This window comes from Amphiura filiformis, chromosome 5, assembly GCF_039555335.1.
Source record: "Amphiura filiformis chromosome 5, Afil_fr2py, whole genome shotgun sequence".
Classification (NCBI taxonomy): Eukaryota; Metazoa; Echinodermata; class Ophiuroidea; order Amphilepidida; family Amphiuridae; genus Amphiura; species Amphiura filiformis.
Genome location: NC_092632.1, coordinates 35,130,753 through 35,151,399, shown reverse-complemented (window position 1 = coordinate 35,151,399; position 20,647 = coordinate 35,130,753). Strand labels below are relative to the sequence as shown.

Genomic DNA, 20,647 nt, shown 5'->3' with positions numbered 1-20,647 from the left:
ATTCAATGTGGAGGATAGACTAGACTTTACGATTGATTTTGCTGAAATAGTTTCCTGTTAACCAGGTTTAAGTACTGCAAAGGTCGAATCATGTTTGCTGTGTACCATGCGTAGTTTTGTCAAAATCAGAGATTTTGAATAAAACGCAGGAACCGTCGTTTTATTACATTTGTAGGCCTATTACGATGGAAATATTAGTCGAACACGTATGCGATGTTCACACATACACACACATCAGATGGTCATACCGTATTACAACCGCTGGAGTACATGCATTGGCGCTAGTAGTAAATTCCAATTTTCTTTGCTTTACCTCACTTGTTCGGCTCAAAATTAAAAGAGTACATACATGTATCTGACAGTTAAACAGTTAACATTTTATGGAAAATAAATACCAGTCTATTTTTACAGAAATGTTATGATATGGCTTTAAATGGATATAGACGAAATGGATATTAGATCAAATGGTATTAGACCAAACGGCAAATCCCCGTACGATCACGGTTTTTGGAAATCGCAATTTCTCTAGTACGTTTACTTTTGATGCAGTGTTTGTATCTATTCCGTCAAAATGACAATAATTTTAGCCCCTTGCCGATTGATCTAACTGCTATTATAATAATTAGTAGCCAGAATATGTTTTATGTGCACAAGTACCACACAGAAACCAACGAACTGTTCATTAAAGAATTGTAGAAAAAGGCCACCAAAATACTGGAAATTAATAGTTCATTCCGTCTTCCTGTAGGCTGTTACTCATATTTAGTCGCAGATGATCAACAGCAACAGCTAGAATTCCCACAGCTTGGATGGCGCCTAAAAATGTGAAGCCAGCGTAACTGCCAGTTTGGTCGTATATCCAACCTGTAGACATAAACATAATTGGGTGCTTGTCAATAATTACACTCGAAAGTACAGTGATTAGGAAAAAATGGTTTAACCACTTTTGAATACTTTCAAAAGCTAAAATCTTAAGCAGTGTTAAGTGGTGATGTATATTTTTCAGGTGTACAACAGTTGACAATATTAATTGTATAGGAATGCATTTTAAGCAGCCAATACTAGTTTATTTTATCAGTAAGGGAAGTGGCTTTGAACAACTCTCTGTTGTGAAAAGGAATGACAAGTTTGAAGTATTTAGAACAACCAGATAATGCAAACATATCAGGGATATCTCCTGTAATAGCACTACATAAATTATATCACAAGGTCCGCTTGCGAAGAAAGCAAGGCCATTTACAAACTTATACCTACCAACTGTAAATCCTGGTATTATTCTTAACACGCCAGATAGTCCCAATCGCCATCCTATTGCTTTCGCCATCGAATTTGGCTCTACAACGGACTTCAAGTAGACCTCACATAAAGAATAAAGGGCACCTGTAGCGGTAGTTATAAACATATTCGATATAATGATAGTAGTGAGCGTTGAGGTATATCTATCTACCAAGAGTGCGATTGTTGTCACTGTTCCTGTTATATAAAGACCACTTCGAACAGTTATAATATTTCTGGAAAGAAACGGGGCATAAATTATGTGTCCAATTAAATTAGAAAATCCAGCAGCGGTTGCTGCAAATGAAGCTTCATATGGAGAAAGTCCTTTGACTAGGCAGTGAGGTATGAAGTATACAATCCAACCGGCAAACACACAAGCGCTACTAGAGGTGATGACACTACAAACTAGAAAGGAAGGGTTGGCGAAAAGATCAAGCCCCACGAGCTTGATAAATGCATGTATGTATTCAAACCTTGACGATTTTGAAGGTTGACTTTGCCATCCAAATGCATCATTTTCACCATCTTCATTTTGACATAAAGCCGAATAGGCATTTTGCAAGTTATCATTTTTTGTATTTGCGGGGGATTCATAATTTGGTTGCCGTAACAAAGTCCCGCCTATAAGCAGGTGAAAGTTAATGCCACCAAGAAGTAACAGTACACCACGCCATCCATAGGTATCTAGTAAAAGTTGCGTAACAGGAGCAATCACCATCATTCCGAAGGAAGAATGAGCATAGGCAATCCCAACAACTAAGGAATAGTATTTGTCAAAATATACTGCCAACAAGGCCAAGCTGGGAATCCATAATAGGCCGAATGATATTCCTGTGAAAAGCAAAAAATGACGATGATGATATTCAACTTTCACTCTTCATGTTCACTAAATTCCAAAAAAAATATTATATATATAAAATTGAAATAAATACTCTGCCTCCTAAACCAGATCAATTGTAATGCGATTGGGTATCACGAATCGTTATATATGATGTACTTGATTGAAATCTCTTTTACTCAGTTATTTCTAAAATGTAATCAGGTTTCCCTAGCTTGTGCATTGAAGTAACGTTATTTTGTTTCATTCGAACACCATTACTCGGGCTTTCGCGATCAATAAACTGGTAGATTCTAAAATCAGAATTGTTCAGTATTGAAGCGAGCCATTATAATTATGCCATTAAGATATGTTCTACAATGCATTCAATAATATTAGCCTACGTATACTTTACTTTTACTGTCACTAATTTATACAAACTTTTTCATAACCATTTACTAGTATTTTGATGTAATAAACATTAGTATAATTTCGAGTTCAACTGAATGCGTTTATCATGATTAGTAACATATTTTTATTTATCAAAAATCACATAAAATGACATAGTCTACATGCAACACTATATAGTGTTGGAAGGAACTCTCTGGCCTAAATTTTAGTAGGGGTGTGAGAAAAATATGATTACCAAAATATTTTACAGGATACAGGAGAGTGGATGAGTCTGTCTATACCGGATTTTAGCATTAAAAATCAAACATTTCGATGTAAATTCTGATTTCCTCTTAAGTATTAGTCTCAGTTTACTTATATATTTGTTGATCTTAATACCGTTTATAAGTGACAATAGTCCCAGAAGTTCATAAACACTTGTTGCAAATGAAGCACTGATTGTAGAAAGCCCAATTAATGTGCCACCAACTATTCCCAGAAGACGGTTGTTTATTTTAGTTGCAAGTATACCAACAATTGGTCCTAGAAAAATAAAGATACTTGACTAAGTTAAATATTCGTCCGTAAATAATAATAAATTGTATATACAAAACATGATACCTGAATCGACTCTTGAAACTATCTACAGTGGGGAAAACTCTGATGTTTAAAGTGATCTTATTCCACAACACAATTAGACAATAATAATTGAATACATGAATACAAAACCCACCCAAGTCCATGGGAAGTGATTTTGAGAGAAAAACCTGTGTATCATTTTAATTCCTTCAGTTATATTTACCTGGTCAATATGGTACGTTTTACGTGCAAATGAGTGGGTTAAACTGCATTAAGTATGACGATTAGCATTTCAGGGACAACAATGTTTGAATGAGATTACCACTAGTAAGGTAATACAAAATAAAGCACACAGGTATGTATAATGTTGATAAGCATTCTGCCATGTAATACAAACCACACACTTTCCTTTATTAAACCCATTTTTTTTTTTTTTCACTCTCCAGCAATGAATGTGTTACAAGCGGACTTTTATACATACTGGATTTCAATCAATGTGTTACAAGACTCAAATCATGGGCTTGGGTGGTTCTTTCATACATGCTATTTTTCACATGCTCAATAGACACAGTGGATGAATTTGAGTTGTTTTTTCATACATTTGACAGGCCTATGCATAACAACAAATTCCCATGCTTAACTCAATTTGGCCACAGTATGGACTTGGGTGGGTTTTGTATTCATATATTCAATTGCGCACCATCTATTTTGAGGTCATTGTGTGAAATCGGAGGGTTTTGTTTTGGGCTGAGGTATTTTTCAAATACCGATGCCCAAAACAAACCCGACAATTTCACACAATGACCTCAAAATAGATGGTGCAAGGTTATTATTGTCATTCATTACCGTCATATCTAATATTTTGAACAAATCAAAACGGCATTTTATGTTATTTTATGTTATAAAACGCTGTTAAATATAACCAGTTCTAATTATTGTTGTAACCTACCCTACAAAAAATCGACCAGGCGAATTCAACATTCGCGCCGACAACAAAAGGTACCAATCACAGAAGCGCGACGGCATCGCGTAGGCGTGTGCGTTGCCATAACGCTTAGCTTATACACGTACGCATGCGCAGAAGTCATTGTAGCGCGTCAGGAGTCATTGTGAGTTATTAATGACCTCGCAATTAGTGCGCGGTCAGGCAATCAATTTCTTTTGATTGGATCACAGGCTTCGCGTATATCAATGAGGTTATGAATTGAGCACCATGTACACTGAAAGACTTATCACCAATTAATCTGCTGCTCCTAGGGACAACTAGACGAGTTGCGTCTAACACCGAGGCCTTTGCGATAGGTTTTCAAACAATCAGACAGGTAGATTGGTGAGAGATCATTCAGCGACTTGAATATGTATAAGAGGATTTTGAATGATACGATGGGTAACCAGTGGAGTGAGTCATGAAGCTCGGATGACGAGTGGCGACGAGGGACTTGAAATACAATGCGAGCAGCTCTGTTCTGTAAGCGCTGGCGACGAGCAATATCGATAGACCTGCAACCAGATAGAAGAGCATTAGCGTAGTCTATTTGGAGAGAACAAGTTCTCGCATTGCTTTACTACAAGTATCTTGATCGATATAACGACAATTTAGCATATCCTCCTTAGCAAATGTTGTGAATTCATTTCTTTTTCGTAGCTTTGACTTAAAGATAGCAACGGTTTTATTACAGTATCCCAGCTCAGTGAGACACGCTGCCCAATAATTACCTGTAAGTTCCCGGAAGCTGACAAATAGTGTAACCATTGTACCGATTACCCATGTATGAGTTCCAAACTGTTCTTTGAAAGTAGGGAGAAGAACTGCCAATGCCTTCCATGTAGCTTCATGCAGGAATATAGTTATACAAGAAGATACTAATATCAGCCATGCCCAACCCGTATCCATGTGGTGTAAATCCTTCTTAGGCATTGCTGAGCGAGTTTGGTTTGGTTTGTCCAATAATCCAGAGAAATACCGTGAAACTTCATGTATCCTTGCGTAGAGGCGAATTAACAGTTAGTGGATAAGAAAAATCAAGAAAGGCAAGAAAATTAATAATAGGGTTTATATGGTTTAATGGTTAGATTAGTGTAAAGGCTAACATGTTATTCCTACATATCTATACATTGAAAGATTGCATACAGTCTATGATGGGTAAACCAGATTTAACGTGCACGTGCAAAATCATTACTCATTTGCAATTTCATATTTCAATAAGGGTCTAAAGGGATTTACATTTTACATAAAAACCTACCCTTCCAAAAACTAACAGCTGCGTGCTTTCACTGAGCTTTATATAGGTAGATACCAATATAGGCAATCAATTAAATGGATTTGCATTTATAATTAAAACATAGTTTACCCTTCTACTATTTTTTTTCTAAACCATACTATTGAGTAGCAGAACATTAAAAACACATTCATGTTTAGAAACATGCAAGAGTATCCTCTCTTCCTTTGGATGACAGCATCTCATGTATATTACATTTAACGTTTAAAATAAAATATATTATAAAATAGTAATATGATAAGTAAAATATGGAAATGAGGTATATTGAAGGTTGGGGAGGTATCGGCCGTAAAAAACAGTATTGCTCAAAAACAATTTTGTTCAAGGTTGGCCCGCAGTACTACCAAGAAACAATTGTGCTCAAAAACAATAGCGTTCTAGCTTAAACTATAAATATATAGAAGGCAGGGCCTGAAGGAATGAGGGAAATTAAGGGGTAAAACTAACAAAAATTGAAAGTATAAAATGAGTGACGTGCTGTCTCTAAGTATTCTTTAAGGTTACCGTACTCGTACCCGTACCCATGGCTCTGGACCCGTACCCGTACTCGCACCCCATTTTGGCTTTGGACCCGTACCCGCACTCATGGCTGGGACCCGTACCCGTACTCATGGCCTGGGACCCGTACCCGTACTCATGGCCCAGGACCCGTACCCGAACCCATGGTACCATACAGTACATGGCTACATGCATGCAGGAAAGTGAGAGTAGATCTACTCGCACTTCTCAGATGCATGTTAACTCCACTCATGAATCCTACTGTGAGTCCTCTGATCATAGTCAAAACAAACAGGTTACATGGATGGGGTTGGGTGGGGAGTTTCACATAGCAAGTGCCCTAAAATTTAAGCCTGGTCCAGCGCCCTGAAAAAGGTAAATCTGGTCCTGGCTACACAAAGTACATGCTACACACATGTAGATATCTACATTGTAACAACCAGCCTGTGCACACTTTACCACCCATATACATGTATGCTCCCTTTTGGAACTTTGTTTGAACTCCACCTATTTTGTGTACGGCGGGAAATTTTACAAACAGAACCATGGTTGTGCGACGGGTTCGCCGGTTTCCTCGATCGTCGCAAATTTACACATGGGACGTTTTGAGCGGCTAGCCTTACAGTTTTATAACGGCACACCAAAAACGCAGTGGTTTCGTTATGTAGACGATACTCTCGTGAAATTCAATAGTCCCTCTTCTTTGAACACATCAACGCTGTTGACAAGAACATCAGTTTTACGTAGGAAGGTTTATAGGACAACAAACTTCCGTTCCTGGATCGCTTAGTCACAACTGAGAACAATTGCTCGCTATTGTGTATATGGAATTTACCCATACGGACCAATACTGGCTGTTTGATTCACACCATCCGCTCATTCACAAACTAGGGTTAATTGAAACCCTATTACATCACGCCGACAAAATTGCTACCCCTAGTGTTATAACGATGAAGATTGGATAATTTGACAAAGTTTTCTTTCATATAGCTTGGGCAAACATCGTGAAAAATATTTAAAACATGGTACAAACGGAGCTGCTCAGCCCTTGTCCTGATATTTGAACGCATTCAGTTTAGTTATTATGTTATCCACTGCTGATCCACTACCGCCAATTATTGTCTGTTGATGAAAATTATACGGTTGCTTTAACATATGGGTCGTAAAAATGTTGAACGTGGTATAATTTAAATTTACTTTGGTGTTTGGATGCAATGTTGTAATGCAATAGCAATAGCAGCAGGGATGCCACTGAATTCGCGGTTTTTGTATTAGCCATGCAATCCATTGGCGAATTTTGTTGGCTTGCTCTCAACAAAGTGATGCAAGGTATCGATCGGTTATGAATAATTCACATAATCCTTACTCGGCCCGTGTGATTGAGGTCACCACATAAATTAGCGAATCGTACCTGTTGAAGAGAGTAAAAACAACTATGATCCCGTCAGGCAGCAGTGATTATTTTCCAAGAAAGTCTCTTAATTTGACAAGGGAATATCTTTTTCCTAAAGTAATGTCGAAATTAGGACTTACTGTCAACAATACGAAATACATGACTGGTATAAGATATGAAATGCAAGTGAGTATTTGAAGTCACAAAACATGTGACACCACACTTGATCGTGCATTATGTCGCCGTATATTTCTGTATGTTTGCATTCATGTCCTCATGTGAAAAGAATATCAATCTGCACTAATGAGATATTATGGTTTTTGGCTCCCGGCATGAATTATTGATTTCATAAGTAGGTCAAGGATAATAATAATAATAATAATAATAATAATAATAATAATGAAAATAAAATGACACTTATTAAGCGCCTAATCAAACAGGTCAAAGCGCTGTACAAGAAATGACTTTTAAGTCATTTCTTGATGAATGATGCTATCTTATCCTAAATTCTTACGCTACCATGTTACGTTACAATCATAAAACACTCATATTGAAGCAAAATATACAATAGAAAAAACATAACGAGAAAACCGGGAAACTACGCAAGGCGGACAACTCATTATTTTGGAAATAGGTGAAATTTGAGAGATTTTTTGAAACTTTGTATGGTGGCACATTGACGAAATGAGCAGGAAGATGGTTCCAGAAACGCGGAGCAGCTGCATGGAAAGCTTTAGAACCAGCAGCCCGGCTGGTACGAGCATGGCTAGAATACTTTGGTACGAGGGATGTTGGAAAGATATGCGTCATCACCTGATCTTATATTAGGGTAAAACATTTTTATTAATAAGTGATTTGCGATGCAGCATTAATGCTTTTTTTTTTCTCGTTACAAATCGTCATGCAAGATGTCTTCAAACTGTAGTTTCGATGCTACCATACTCAAGACTTCGGCCACATCGCTACAAATATTTATAGGATGCCTTATATTTACATCAGTTGCTGGTGTTTCCGGCAATACGCTTGTAATACTCTGCATTGTTACCTCAAAGAAACTACACAAGTTTATGAATTGTTTCGTTTTGAACCTAAGCATAGCTGACTTATTAGTAAGTGCCACTTTTGGACCGTAAGCATCTACTTCTGGGCATCCGGCTGTCAGGTTGCACTGGACCATTCAATTCTTTGCGTAGTAACAGGAGCATTAATCATCGGTTTATGTTCTGTGTCTTTAGTATCATTAGCGTGGATTTCGTTTAATCGTTATCTTCTGATTGTACACGGTGCAAATATCTACCGTAAGATCTTCAATAGACGGTTTATTCCTCTGATGATTGCGTGCAGTTGGTTGTGGGGTAGTAGTGTACTAATTCCTCCTTTCCTTGGATGGGGAGGTTTAGGATACAATGAGGGTAAAGGACTTTGTGATTTTGATACCAATATTGCTTCAACCTTTTCATATGAGATTTACGTTACCTGCGTTTTTATCGGACTACCTCTCCAAATAACCTTTATTTGTTACGTTCGTGTTTTTTTAACAGTAAGGGAATCCAGGATCCGTGTAGTTCAACATGCATTAATCATGAATCACAAGGAACAACGTAGAAAGAAAGACCTGAAGCTGACAAAGGATTTATTCATCATTTTTGGAATGTTCTGCCTTTGTTCTATACCATTTACATTAGCAGAAGTTATAGACCATACCTACGAAATATTTGCCATTGAATTTCACATCTTCAGCAGCATCCTTATCGTATCTAACTCAACGTGGAATCCTTTCATTTACGCCTGGAGGAATGAAGATTTTCGGAATTCCATGAAAAGAGTGCTGTCTTTAAAAATATTTTATCAAGGAATGTCACGGGAAATGTCTGCTGTGACAACCACATGAATGAAGTCGTTAAATGTGTATTAGACGAAAATACAGGTTCCGGTATACATGTAGGTTTTTTCCTTATACAAAATCAAATCTATTCTAGTTGCAAAACTCATGAAGATATTTGGACATTTATAATCTCGAGTATAATTGACATGCAAAAAAGCAAACTTCGTTGCATGTTTCGTCGTGTTTTGTCCCGACTTTAAAACACAGCACTGCTTCCAGACAGGCTTCATACCCTATTCTTATTCAATGGGTGCGTCTTGTAAAGAATTCACGTAATTTGATTGGTTTTCAATGTGTAATATAATAAACGTGAAATTTTAGTATTTTCAGAGTTTTTGTATATTTTGGACGTTCTATGACTTCTGTTTGCTGTGTAGAGGCTGAATTGCACGTCATTGATAGTCATGGGCAAATTGATTGGGGTGTTTGATAAAATTCCCTTTAAAGGGAAAGCTTCCTGGAAAGCTTAAGCAACATAATATGTCACTAACTTTGTCCGATCGGGCTCAAATTTGGTGAGTGGAATCCTTGATACGAGGGGAATATATGCCCGAAATAAAATTGAGGTCAAGCGAGGTCAAAGGTCATTACGGAGGGTCAAATTTCAAACTTTGTCCGATCGGGCTCAAATTTGGTGGGTGGAATCCTTGATACGAGGGAAATATATGCCCGAAATAAAATTGAGGTCAAGTGAGGTCAAAGGTCATTACGGAGAGGTCAAATTTCAAACTTTGTCCGATCGGGCTCAAACTTGGTGGGTGGAATCCTTGATAGGCCTACGAGGGGATTACATGACCGAAATAAAATCGAGGTCAACCAAGGTCAAAGGTCATTACGGAGGGGTCAAATTTCAAAATTTGTCCGATCGGGCTCAAACTTGGTGGGTGGAATCCTTGATACGAGGGAATATATGCCCGAGATACAATTGAGGTCAACCGTGGTCAAAGGTCATGATGGAGGGGTTAAATTTCAAACTTTGTCCGATCAGGCCCAAACTTGGTAGGCCTAGGTGGAATCCTTGATACGAGGGGAATACATGCCCGAAATAAAATTGAGGTCAACCGAGGTCAAAGGTCATCACAGAGGGTTCAAATTTCAAACTTTGTCCGATCGGGCTCAAATACAATAAAACAAACCTGGGGTCGTACACCTAACAGTATTAAAGTTATAAGAAAAATCATAAAATTTGGGTCCCTATTTTCAAGGTTACCTATTTAACGTCACTTAGGCCTATACGTTGAACACGGATCGATTGGCGCGAGGTTCATATTGGTGCGTATGCACCAAATGTATATCTTGTTCTCTAAGTGGTGGACGCTTCGCTGACTGATTAGCACAAGTCTGAGATACCAGTTCTTAAATCACACTGCTCAACAAGTATCTAACAATCACAATGCTTCGCAAGTGCGTTAACTGGAAACTGAGAAAGACGTCAAAATGTGGAACATTCGTCGGGTTCATCACATAGTGGCGTATCGTAAGGAAAACTGTAAAGTGCATTTCGGAGAAAAACGAGTTTGAAAAAATGTCGATTTGTAAAAAGCTTGTGTTGTTGTGTTGTTGCACTAATTTCGAATTCAGTGTTTAAAAACTGTTTCCCGGTGTTCAAAGCACCTTCTGGTACTATATTTACTTCATATTTTGGCTTTTAAATGTTTAAAAAGGGATTCCAAATTTATATGGCGGTATGTGGAACGAACAAATGCCGTAAACATAAGAAAATGTGCATCATGTAGTGGCGTATCCACTATACGCCAGTCTGTTAATTTTTCACTTTTTACGAAAAAAGTGCATTACATAGTGGCGAATAGTGATCCCCACTGTGTGATACACTTTTTACGAAAGAAGTGTATCACATAGTGGCGTATCGTTATCTTGTGATCAAGATACGCCACTATGTGATGCGCCTTTTTCGTAAAGAGTTTATCACATAGTGGTATAGTAGATACGCCACAATGTGATGCGCTTTTTCTACTTTTTGTACCATTTTTTACTATACGCCAAATTAAATTAATTATTTAATTACCAATTACTTTATGTTCAGGTTTGGGACTTGGGGTATTTGAAGAGAACAATATTAAAAACCTATATAACAAAAATTGCAAACATTTGTCATTGTCATTTTCGCATGCATTTCAATGGACAATCTGTTCGTATGAATGAAGTCAAATTTTCACACCTCCTGTTTTTTTTACTTTTAATGATTTCTTACAAACAAAAAGGATCATAATAATGGGAGCACGGTGGCCGAGCGGAACGGGCTATGACTCATAATCGGAAGGTTGTGGGTTCGAGCCCCGGCGACGCCATCGTGTTGTGCCCTTGAGTAAGGCACTTTATCTCGATTACTCCTCTCCACCCAGGTGTGAAATGGGGAGCTGTTATGAATACTGTCCATTGAGCGCCGCCCAAAATATGAGCATGCCTTGGGCATTGTATGGCAACTGACATATTCTAATGACGGCGGAATAAATGTAAAGCGCTTTGGTACATGTTCACATGTGAAAGGCGCTGTATAAATCCTAACATTTATTTAACTTTTTTTTTTAATGCTCATTATCCTTAACTGTCTTTAACATTATTGTGAAATGAACACAATTTGTGCATTTTTTACGATGTCTCCGCGTTCATTTCGAACGTGCAAAATCTTCAAAACTGGTTAAATACGCGACCTCGCTTCGATACAGGAGAGTGGTTTTGAATAGATCAGCGGGCATACGATCACGGCGTTTGGAAATCGCAATCTCTCTATGTTTAATTTTGATGCAGTGTTTCAAGATGTGTTCCGTCAAAATTACAAAAATTTTAGCCCCTTTGAGCACACTGCTATTATAATAATTATTACCCGAAGTAGTGTTTTATTGTGCATAAATACCATACAGAAACCAGCGAACTGTTTATTAGAGAATTGTAGAAAAAGGCCACCAAAATACTGGAAATTAATAGTTCATTCTGTCTTCCTATTACTCATATTTAGTCGCAGATGATCAACAGCAACAGCTAGAATTCCCACAGCTTGGATGGCGCCTAAAAATGTGAAGCCGGTGTCGTAACTGCCAGTTTGGTCGTATAACCAACCTGTAGACATAAACATAATTGGGTGCTTGTCAATAATTACACTCGAAAGTACAGTGATCAGGAAAAAATGGTTTAACCACTTTTGAATACTTTCAAAAGCTAAAATCTTAAGGGGTGGGGTATGAACGTTTGGACAGTATTTATTTTGGGACATTAGAGCACATCAGAAATATCGAATTGCATTCTGAATACGAAGAATGTCATTCTGATATCAAATAATTTTGATTTTTTGAAATTCACAATGTAATACACATTTTATGGTAAATCATTAAAAATTGATATTTTAAATATTTAACAGTACTTGAAGTAAACTTTATAAATCTGATGATTTATACTTAAAGTGTATGTAGGTGGGATGAAAAGCCGACGATCAATTGAAAATTTTGACCTTTCGTATTGAAGATATGGATTTTTTTCCCAAAACACAAAAAAAATTAGGCCTTTTTGGGAAAAAAATCCATATCTTCAATATGAGAGGTCAAAATTTTCAATTGACCGTCGGCTTTTCCTCCCTGCTACATACACTTTAAGATTATATCATTAGATTTATATAATTTACTTCGAGGACTGTTATATATCAAAAATTTGAAAAATATCAAATTTTTATAATTTGTCATAAAATTTGTATTATATTGTGATTTTCAAAAATGAAAATTATTTGATATCAGAAAGACATGCTTCGTATTCAGAATGTAATTCGATAGGTCTGAGGTGCTCTCATATCCCACAAAAAATACTGTCGAAATGCAATAAACGCTCATTTTAGATCCCTTAAGCAGTGTTAAGTGGTGATGAATATTTTTCAGGTGTACAACAGTTGACAATATTAATTGTATAGGAATGCATTTTAAGCAGCCAATACTAGTTTATTTTATCAGCAAGGGAAGTGGCTTTGAACAACTCTCTGTTGTGAAAAGGAATGACAAGTTTGAAGTATTTAGAACAACCAGATAATGTAAACATATCAGGGATATCTCCTGTAGTAGCACTACATAAATTATATTAAAAGGTCCGCTTGCGAAGAAAGCAAGGCCATTTACAAACTTAAGGGATCTAAAATGAGCGTTTATTGCGTTTCGACAGTATTTTTTGTGGGACATGAGAGCACCTCAGACCTATCGAATTGCATTCTGAATACGAAGCATGTCTTTCTGATATCAAATAATTTTCATTTTTGAAAATCACAAAATCTTCAATACGAAAGGTCAAAATTTTCAATTGATCGTCGGCTTTTCATCCCACCTACATACACTTTAAGTATAAATCATCAGATTTATAAAGTTTACTTCAAGTACTGTTAAATATCAAAAATATCAATTTTAATGATTTGCCATAAAATGTGTATTAAATTGCGAATTTCAAAAAATCAAAATTATTTGATATCAGAATGACATTCTTCGTATTCAGAATGCAATTCGATATGTCTGATGTGCTCTAATGTCCCAAAATAAATACTGTCCAAACGTTCATACCCCAGCCCTTATATAAAACCTACCAACTGTAAATCCTGGTATTATTCTTAACACGCCAGATAGCCCCATTCGCCATCCCATTGCTTTCGCCAGCGAATTTGGCTCTACAACGGACTTCAAGTAGACCTCACATAATGAAGAAAGGGCACCTGTAGCAGCAGTTATAAACATATTCGATATAATGATAGTAGTGAGCGTTGAGGTATATCTATCTACCAAGAGTGCGATCGTTGACACTGTTCCTGTTATATATAGACCACTTCGAACAGTTATAATATTTCTGGAAAGAAAAGGGGCGTAAATTATGTGTCCAATTAAATTAGAAAATCCAGCAGCGGTTGCTGCAAATGAAGCTTCATATGGAGAAAGTCCTTTGACTAGGCAGTGGGGTATGAAGTATACAATCCAACCGGCAAACACACAAGCGCTACAAGAGGTGATGACACTACAAACTAGAAAGGAAGGGTTGGCGAAAAGATCAAGCCCCAAGAGCTTGATAAATACAAGTATGTATTCAAACCTTGACGATTTTGAAGGGTGACTTTGCCAGCCAAATGTATCATTTTCATCATCTTCATTTTGACATAAAGCCGAATAGGCATTTTGCAAGTTATCATTTTTCGTATTTGCGGTGGATTCATAATTTGGTTGGCGTAACAAAATGCCGCTTATAAGCAGGTGAAAGTTAATGCCACCAAGAAGTAACAGTACACCACGCCATCCATAGGTATCTAGTAAAAATTGTGTAACAGGAGCAATCACCATCATTCCGAAGGAAGAATGAGCATACGCAATCCCAACAGCTAAGGAATAGTATTTGTCAAAATATACTGCCAACAAGGCCAAGCTGGGAATCCATAATAAGCCGAATGATATTCCTGTGAAAAGACAAAAATGATGATGATGATTATAATATGGGATTTTTGTTCATATAAATATTCAACCTTCATGTCTTCATGTTCACTAAATTCCAAAAAAACATTTTGGCGTTTATAAAATTAAAATAAACACTCTGCCTCCTAAACCAGATCAATTGTAACGCGATTGGGTATCACGGATCGTTATATATGATGTCCAGTTATTCATTATTCGTTTATGCTACAGCTTCTTCACAAAAATACTTCATTGAAATCTCTTTTACTCTGCTATTTCTAAAATGTAATCAGGTTTCCCTATAGCTTGTGCATTAAAGTAACGTTAGTTGAATCATTTTCTTATGATCCGTGACCATTCATAGCATACCTTTGTTTCTCTGTGGATTTGACTAGATGGACATATTTTAAGAAAAAATGGCTCCTATGTCCCTCCCAAAAATGGCGGGAAAATCTATTTTTAGCTCATTTTTCAAAATGGCCGCCAGTGACATATTGAAAAACATGAAATCCTATATACCATGAGATAATATTTAAGATAATATTCAAAGTGTTTATAGGTCATCTTAACCCCTAAATCCAAGATGGCCGCCAGCTCCACATTGAAAAACATGAAAATCGATATATCATGACGTGGATAGGCTATAATAACAAACAATGTGTCGTTTTCAACTATATTTGGCATGCAAAACCGTTTAAGATAATATTCAAAGAGCTTGGGGTCACCTTGACCCCTAAATTCAAGATGGCCGCCAGCGCCATATTGACAAAAACATGAAAATCTATATAACATGAAGTGGATTTCCTATATTGACAAACAATGTGTAATTTTCCACTATTTTTGGCATGCCAAATCTTTTTTTGTCATACTCAAAGTGTTTGGGGGTCATCTTAACCCATAAATTCAAGATGGCCGCCAGCTCCACATTGAAAAACATGAAAATCGATATATCATGAAGTGGATAGGCTATAATAACAAACAATGTGTCGTTTTCAACTATTTTTGGCGTGCAAAACCATTTAAGATCATATTCAAAGAGTTTGGGGTCACCTTGACCCCTAAATTGAAGATGGCCGCCAGTGCCATATTGACAAAAACTTGAAAATCTATATATCATGAAGTAGATAGGCTAGTATAGTGACAAACAATGTGTCGTTATCCACTATTTTTAGCTTGCCAAACCTTTTTATGTCGTATTCAAAGTGTTTGGGGGTCATCTTGACCTCTAAATCCAAGATGGCTGCCGGAGCCATGTTGAAAAACACGAATATCGATATTTAAGATGTGACACACATGAGGCCAATACTTATTTTTACTCAATTGCTATACTATAGATTGAAAGTGTTACTTTTGTTCTTTCAGGAAAGTTGCACGGTAGATGCATGTGATGGAGAACAGAGCAGACACTGAAGAGCTACAGAGCAACCAAGAGACTGATAAACTAGAATGCATGCTGTGTAAAGATCATAGCCCTGTAAAAGACAGTTTAGAAAAAGTATCCGCAGAGGAATGGAAGAACATTAGGAACAAATCTTTACAATGGAAGGGCCTTGATAAATTTCAACATGTCAATACAACAGTGGAATGGGATAAAGGATCTAAGGGTTATTATATGCATGCTACTTGTTACACCACGATGTCTAACATACACGCTCACTCCCAAGCCACAAAACGCAAGCACAAATCTAAGAAACCAGAAAAAAAGGCTGGGACGCCAGGTCAGCAATATATCAGCTTTCGCAGGACCGCCTCCCAAGAAACTTCGTTCAAGTATAGGTGTTCTGCATGATAAGGTATTGTGCGTGTGGTGCATGAAAGTTCCACAAAAGTCGGGTAACCGGGACAAAAAAACCACTTTTGTTGCTTTCGACACAAGATGCATGGAAAAGGTTCAAGGCATACACCATCTACATTGCAGATGAGGATCAAAGAGAGCGGTTAGATACGGTAATACCGTCAATCCCAGACAGCTAAACAGTCTTTGGCTTGGAAATCAGATACCACCTGGCGTCAATACGTCAGCAATCAAGCGAGAGACAATCTCAGTGAAAATGCAGAGCATCTACAGCATGTTAACCTTCGGGAGGCTCAAGCTTTGTTCTTTCAACATATCCAACAAGTATTTTAAAGATCATGAAATACGCACCCTCCAAGAACTGCTCCAAGATTACATTCGCATTACTTCAAACTACGGGCACTTTTCCCAAGAAAGGTCCAGTTACCTCAAGGAAATTTTGATCAAAAAATTTGAGAAAGACATAGGATTTCACGAACGTATTCAGGAGAATGTTAGTGAGCTTGTGTATGATTCAAGAGCTGCCGGTACATACATCGAGGCCGCGCTGTTATCACTGGAGCTTACTGGGAGTAACGGACGACCAGTTTGTCAAGAATGTCGCAACACGACTTAGAGAACAGGTCATCAAAACAACCACTGTTCCTTGGTTACCTGGTTGAAAAAACACAGGTTCACCTGATGACAACCCAAAGGTCTGATCAATTAAGTCAATCTTAGGGAGCGATCGTTATTTACGACAGGGGGATGGACATTTTGAGGGGGAACGCAAATTTTTTTGTTGAACTGGGATGGGGGGTTGTTAAGTTTTAAACGGAGATATTCGTGAAAATAAGGGGGATCCAAAAATTCAAGTTCCCCCTCGCGTGCACTCAAAATTTTCAGATCAGCTCATGTATGTACGGGGCCAAGGAACATTGGTTATTTTGATGACCTGTTCTCTGGGTCGTGTTGCGACATTCTTGGACAACTGGTCATCCGTTACTCCCAGTGATAACAGCGCGGCCTCAATGTATGTTTCGGCAGCTCAGTCTTGCATCATACACAATTGCAAGCTCACTAACATTCTTCTGAATACGTACGTGGAATCCTATGTCTTTTCCAAGTTCTTTGAGGTAGCTGGACTTTTACTTGGGAAAAGTGCCCGTAGTTTGAAGTAATGCGAATGTAATCTTGTCGCCAACAATGACGCTGGTATCTGATTTCAAAACCAAAGGCTGTTTGGCTGTCTGGGATTGACGTTATTAACGTATCTAACCGCTCTCTTGTATCCTCATCTGCAATGTAGATAGTGTGTGCCTTACCTTTTCCGTGCATCTTGTGTCGAAAGCAACAAAGGTGTATTTTTGTCCCGGTTACCAGACTTTTGTGAACCTTTCATGCACCACACGCACAATGCCTTATCATGCAGAACACCTATACTTAAACGAAGTTTCTTGGGAGGAGGTCCTGAGAAAGATGATTGCTGACCTGACATCCTAGCCATTTTTTCTGGTTTCTCAGATTTGTGCTTGCGTTTTGTGGCTTGGGATTGTGCGTGTGTGTTAGACATCATGGTATAACAAGTAGCATGCATATAATAACCCTTAGATCCTTTATCCCATTCCACTGTTGTATTGACATGTTGAAATTTATCAAGGCCCTTCCATTGTAAGGGTTTGTCCCTAATGTTCTCCCATTTCTCTGCGAATACTTTTTCTAAACTGTCTTTTACAGGGCTATGATCTTTACACAGCATGCATTCTAGTTTATCAGTCTCTTGGTTGCTCTGTAGCTCTTCAGTGTCTGCTCTGTTCTCCATCACATGCATCTACCGTGCAACTTTCCTGAAAGAACAAAAGTAACACTTTCAATCTATAGTATAGCAATTGAGTAAAAATAAGTATTGGCCTCATGTGTGTCACATCTTAAATTTTCATGTTTTTCAATATGTCACCGGCGGCCATTTTGAAAAAATGAGCTAAAAATAGATTTTCCCGCCATTTTTGGGAGGGACATAGGAGCCATTTTTTCTTAAAATATGTCCATCTAGTCAAATCCAAAGAGAAACAAAGGTATGCTATGAATGGTCACGGATCGTAAGAAAATGATTCAACTACGTTATTTTGTTTTATTTGAACACCATTACTCGGGCTTTCGCGATCAATAAACTGGTAGATTCTAAAATCAGTATTGAAGTGAGCCATTATAAATATGCCATTAAGATAATATGTTCAACAATGCATTTAATAATATTAGCCTATGTATACTTTACTTTTACTGTCACTAATTTATACAAACTTGTTCATAACCATTTTCTAGTATTTTGTTATTATAAACATCAGTATAATTTGGAGTTCAACTGAATGCGTTTATCATGATTAGTAACATATTTTTATTTATCAAAAATCGACTATGACATAGTCTACATGCAACACTATAGCTAATATCGGAAGGAACGTATCACAGGCCTAAATTTGAGTAGGGGTGTGAGAAAAATATGATCACCAAAATATTTTATAGGATACAGGGGAGTGGATGAGTCTATCTACATCGGATTGCACACCTTGTAGCATTAAAAATCAAACATTTCGATGTAAATTCTGGTTTCCTCTTAATTATTAGTCTCAGTTTACTTTTATATTAATCTTAATACCGTTTATAAGTGACAATAGTCCCAGAAGTTCATAAACACTTGTGGCAAATGAAGCACTGATGGTAGAAAGCCCAATTAATGTGCCACCAACTATTCCCAGAAGACGGTTGTTTATTTTTGTTGCAAGTATACCAACAATTGGTCCTAGAAAAATAAAAGATACTTGACTAAGTTAAACATTCGTCCGTAAATAATAATTGTACATTGTATATACAAAACATGATACCTGAATCGACTCTTGAAACTATCTACAGTGGGGAAAACTCTGATGTTTAAGGTGATCTTGTTGGGGATCATGTACACTGAAAGACTTATCACCAATTAATATGCTGCTCCTAGGGACAACTAGACGAGTTGCGTCTAACGCCGAGGGTAAACCCTCTCTGGTTGCGATAGGTCTTCAAACGATCAGACAGGTAGATTGGTAACAGATCATTCAGCGACTTGAACATGTATAAGTCTTGTATAAGAGGATTTTGAATGGTGCGTTTTTCTATGGGTGACCAGTGGAGTGAGTCATGAAGCTCGGATGACAAGTGGCGGCGAGGGACTTGAAATACAATGCAAGCAGCCCTGTTCTCTGTAAGCCCTGGAGACGAGCAATATCGATAGGCCTGCAACCAGATAGAAAAGCATTAGCGTAGTCTATTTGGAGAGAACAAGTTCTCGCATTGCTCTATACCCCGGCTTTATACTACAAGTATCTTGATCGATATAACGACAATTGAGCACATCACCCTTAGCAAATGTTACAAGGGTAAGAAAGTTGTGAATTCATTTCTTTTTCGTAGATTTGACTTAAAGATAGCAACGGTTTTATTACAGTATCCCAGCGCAGTGAGATACGCTGCCCAATAATTACCTGTAAGTTCCCGGAAGCTGACGAATAGTGTAACCATTGTACCGATTACCCATGTGTGAGTTTCAAACTGTTCTTTGAAAGTAGGGAGAAGAACTGCCAATGCCTTCCACGTAGCTTCATGCAGGAATATAGTTATACAAGAAGATACTAATATCAGCCATGCCCAACCCGTATCCACGTGGTGTAAATCCTTCGTAGGCATTGCTGGAGCGAGTTTGGTTTGGGTGGTCCAATAATCCAAAGAAATACTGTGAAACTTCATTTATCATTGCGCAGAGAGAAGAATTAACAGTAGTGAATAAGAAAAACCGAGAAAGGTCAAGAAAATGACCTAAAAGGGAACATAATAATAGGGTTATGGTTAAGGTTAGATTATTGTAAGGGCTAGGGTTTTAGGGCTAGGATTAGGGTTATGACAAGGATTAAAATTAGGTTGAAGAGATTAGGTATAGGATTATGGTAAGAGGTGGTGATCATTATTCTAAATTGTTTTGTCGATCATGTTACCCCAGTTTAGTATTAACGGATGGGTAGGGTTTTTATTGTAGTTGGTGACCTGTGTGACAGTAAAACATTGACAGCAAGATTTAGTTGGTTGTACTCTTCATCAGCAGCTAGTATTTAATGATGTTAACCTAATCATATAATAACATGTTCAAATACTTAAATATGATTAGCAAAATATTTATGTTCTTTTAAGGTTTCCAAATATATCTCTAAATAATCGTGATCATGAAACTAAATTAATTAAGTCTAATTAATTCCAAATGATATCATTAAATATGACAATAGTATTGATTATCAACTAATTGT

The 20,647-nt window shown here is 37.4% G+C and overlaps 2 protein-coding genes across 2 annotated transcripts; both read right to left on the bottom strand.

Annotated features, from left to right (window-relative positions):
* Positions 1-721: 721 nt before the first annotated feature.
* On the bottom strand, positions 722-4,982 carry LOC140152149 (monocarboxylate transporter 12-like). Its single transcript, XM_072174448.1, has 3 exons — positions 4,781-4,982; positions 1,255-2,109; positions 722-864 (listed from the first exon to the last, which is right to left on the bottom strand). The coding sequence occupies exons 1-3, from the start codon at positions 4,980-4,982 to the stop codon at positions 722-724; spliced, it is 1,200 nt and encodes a 399-aa protein (XP_072030549.1).
* Positions 4,983-11,674: 6,692 nt separating this feature from the next.
* On the bottom strand, positions 11,675-20,059 carry LOC140151859 (monocarboxylate transporter 12-like). Its single transcript, XM_072174179.1, has 4 exons — positions 19,835-20,059; positions 18,973-19,116; positions 13,693-14,547; positions 11,675-12,197 (listed from the first exon to the last, which is right to left on the bottom strand). The coding sequence occupies exons 1-4, from the start codon at positions 20,034-20,036 to the stop codon at positions 12,067-12,069; spliced, it is 1,332 nt and encodes a 443-aa protein (XP_072030280.1). The 5' UTR covers positions 20,037-20,059; the 3' UTR covers positions 11,675-12,066.
* Positions 20,060-20,647: the final 588 nt, after the last annotated feature.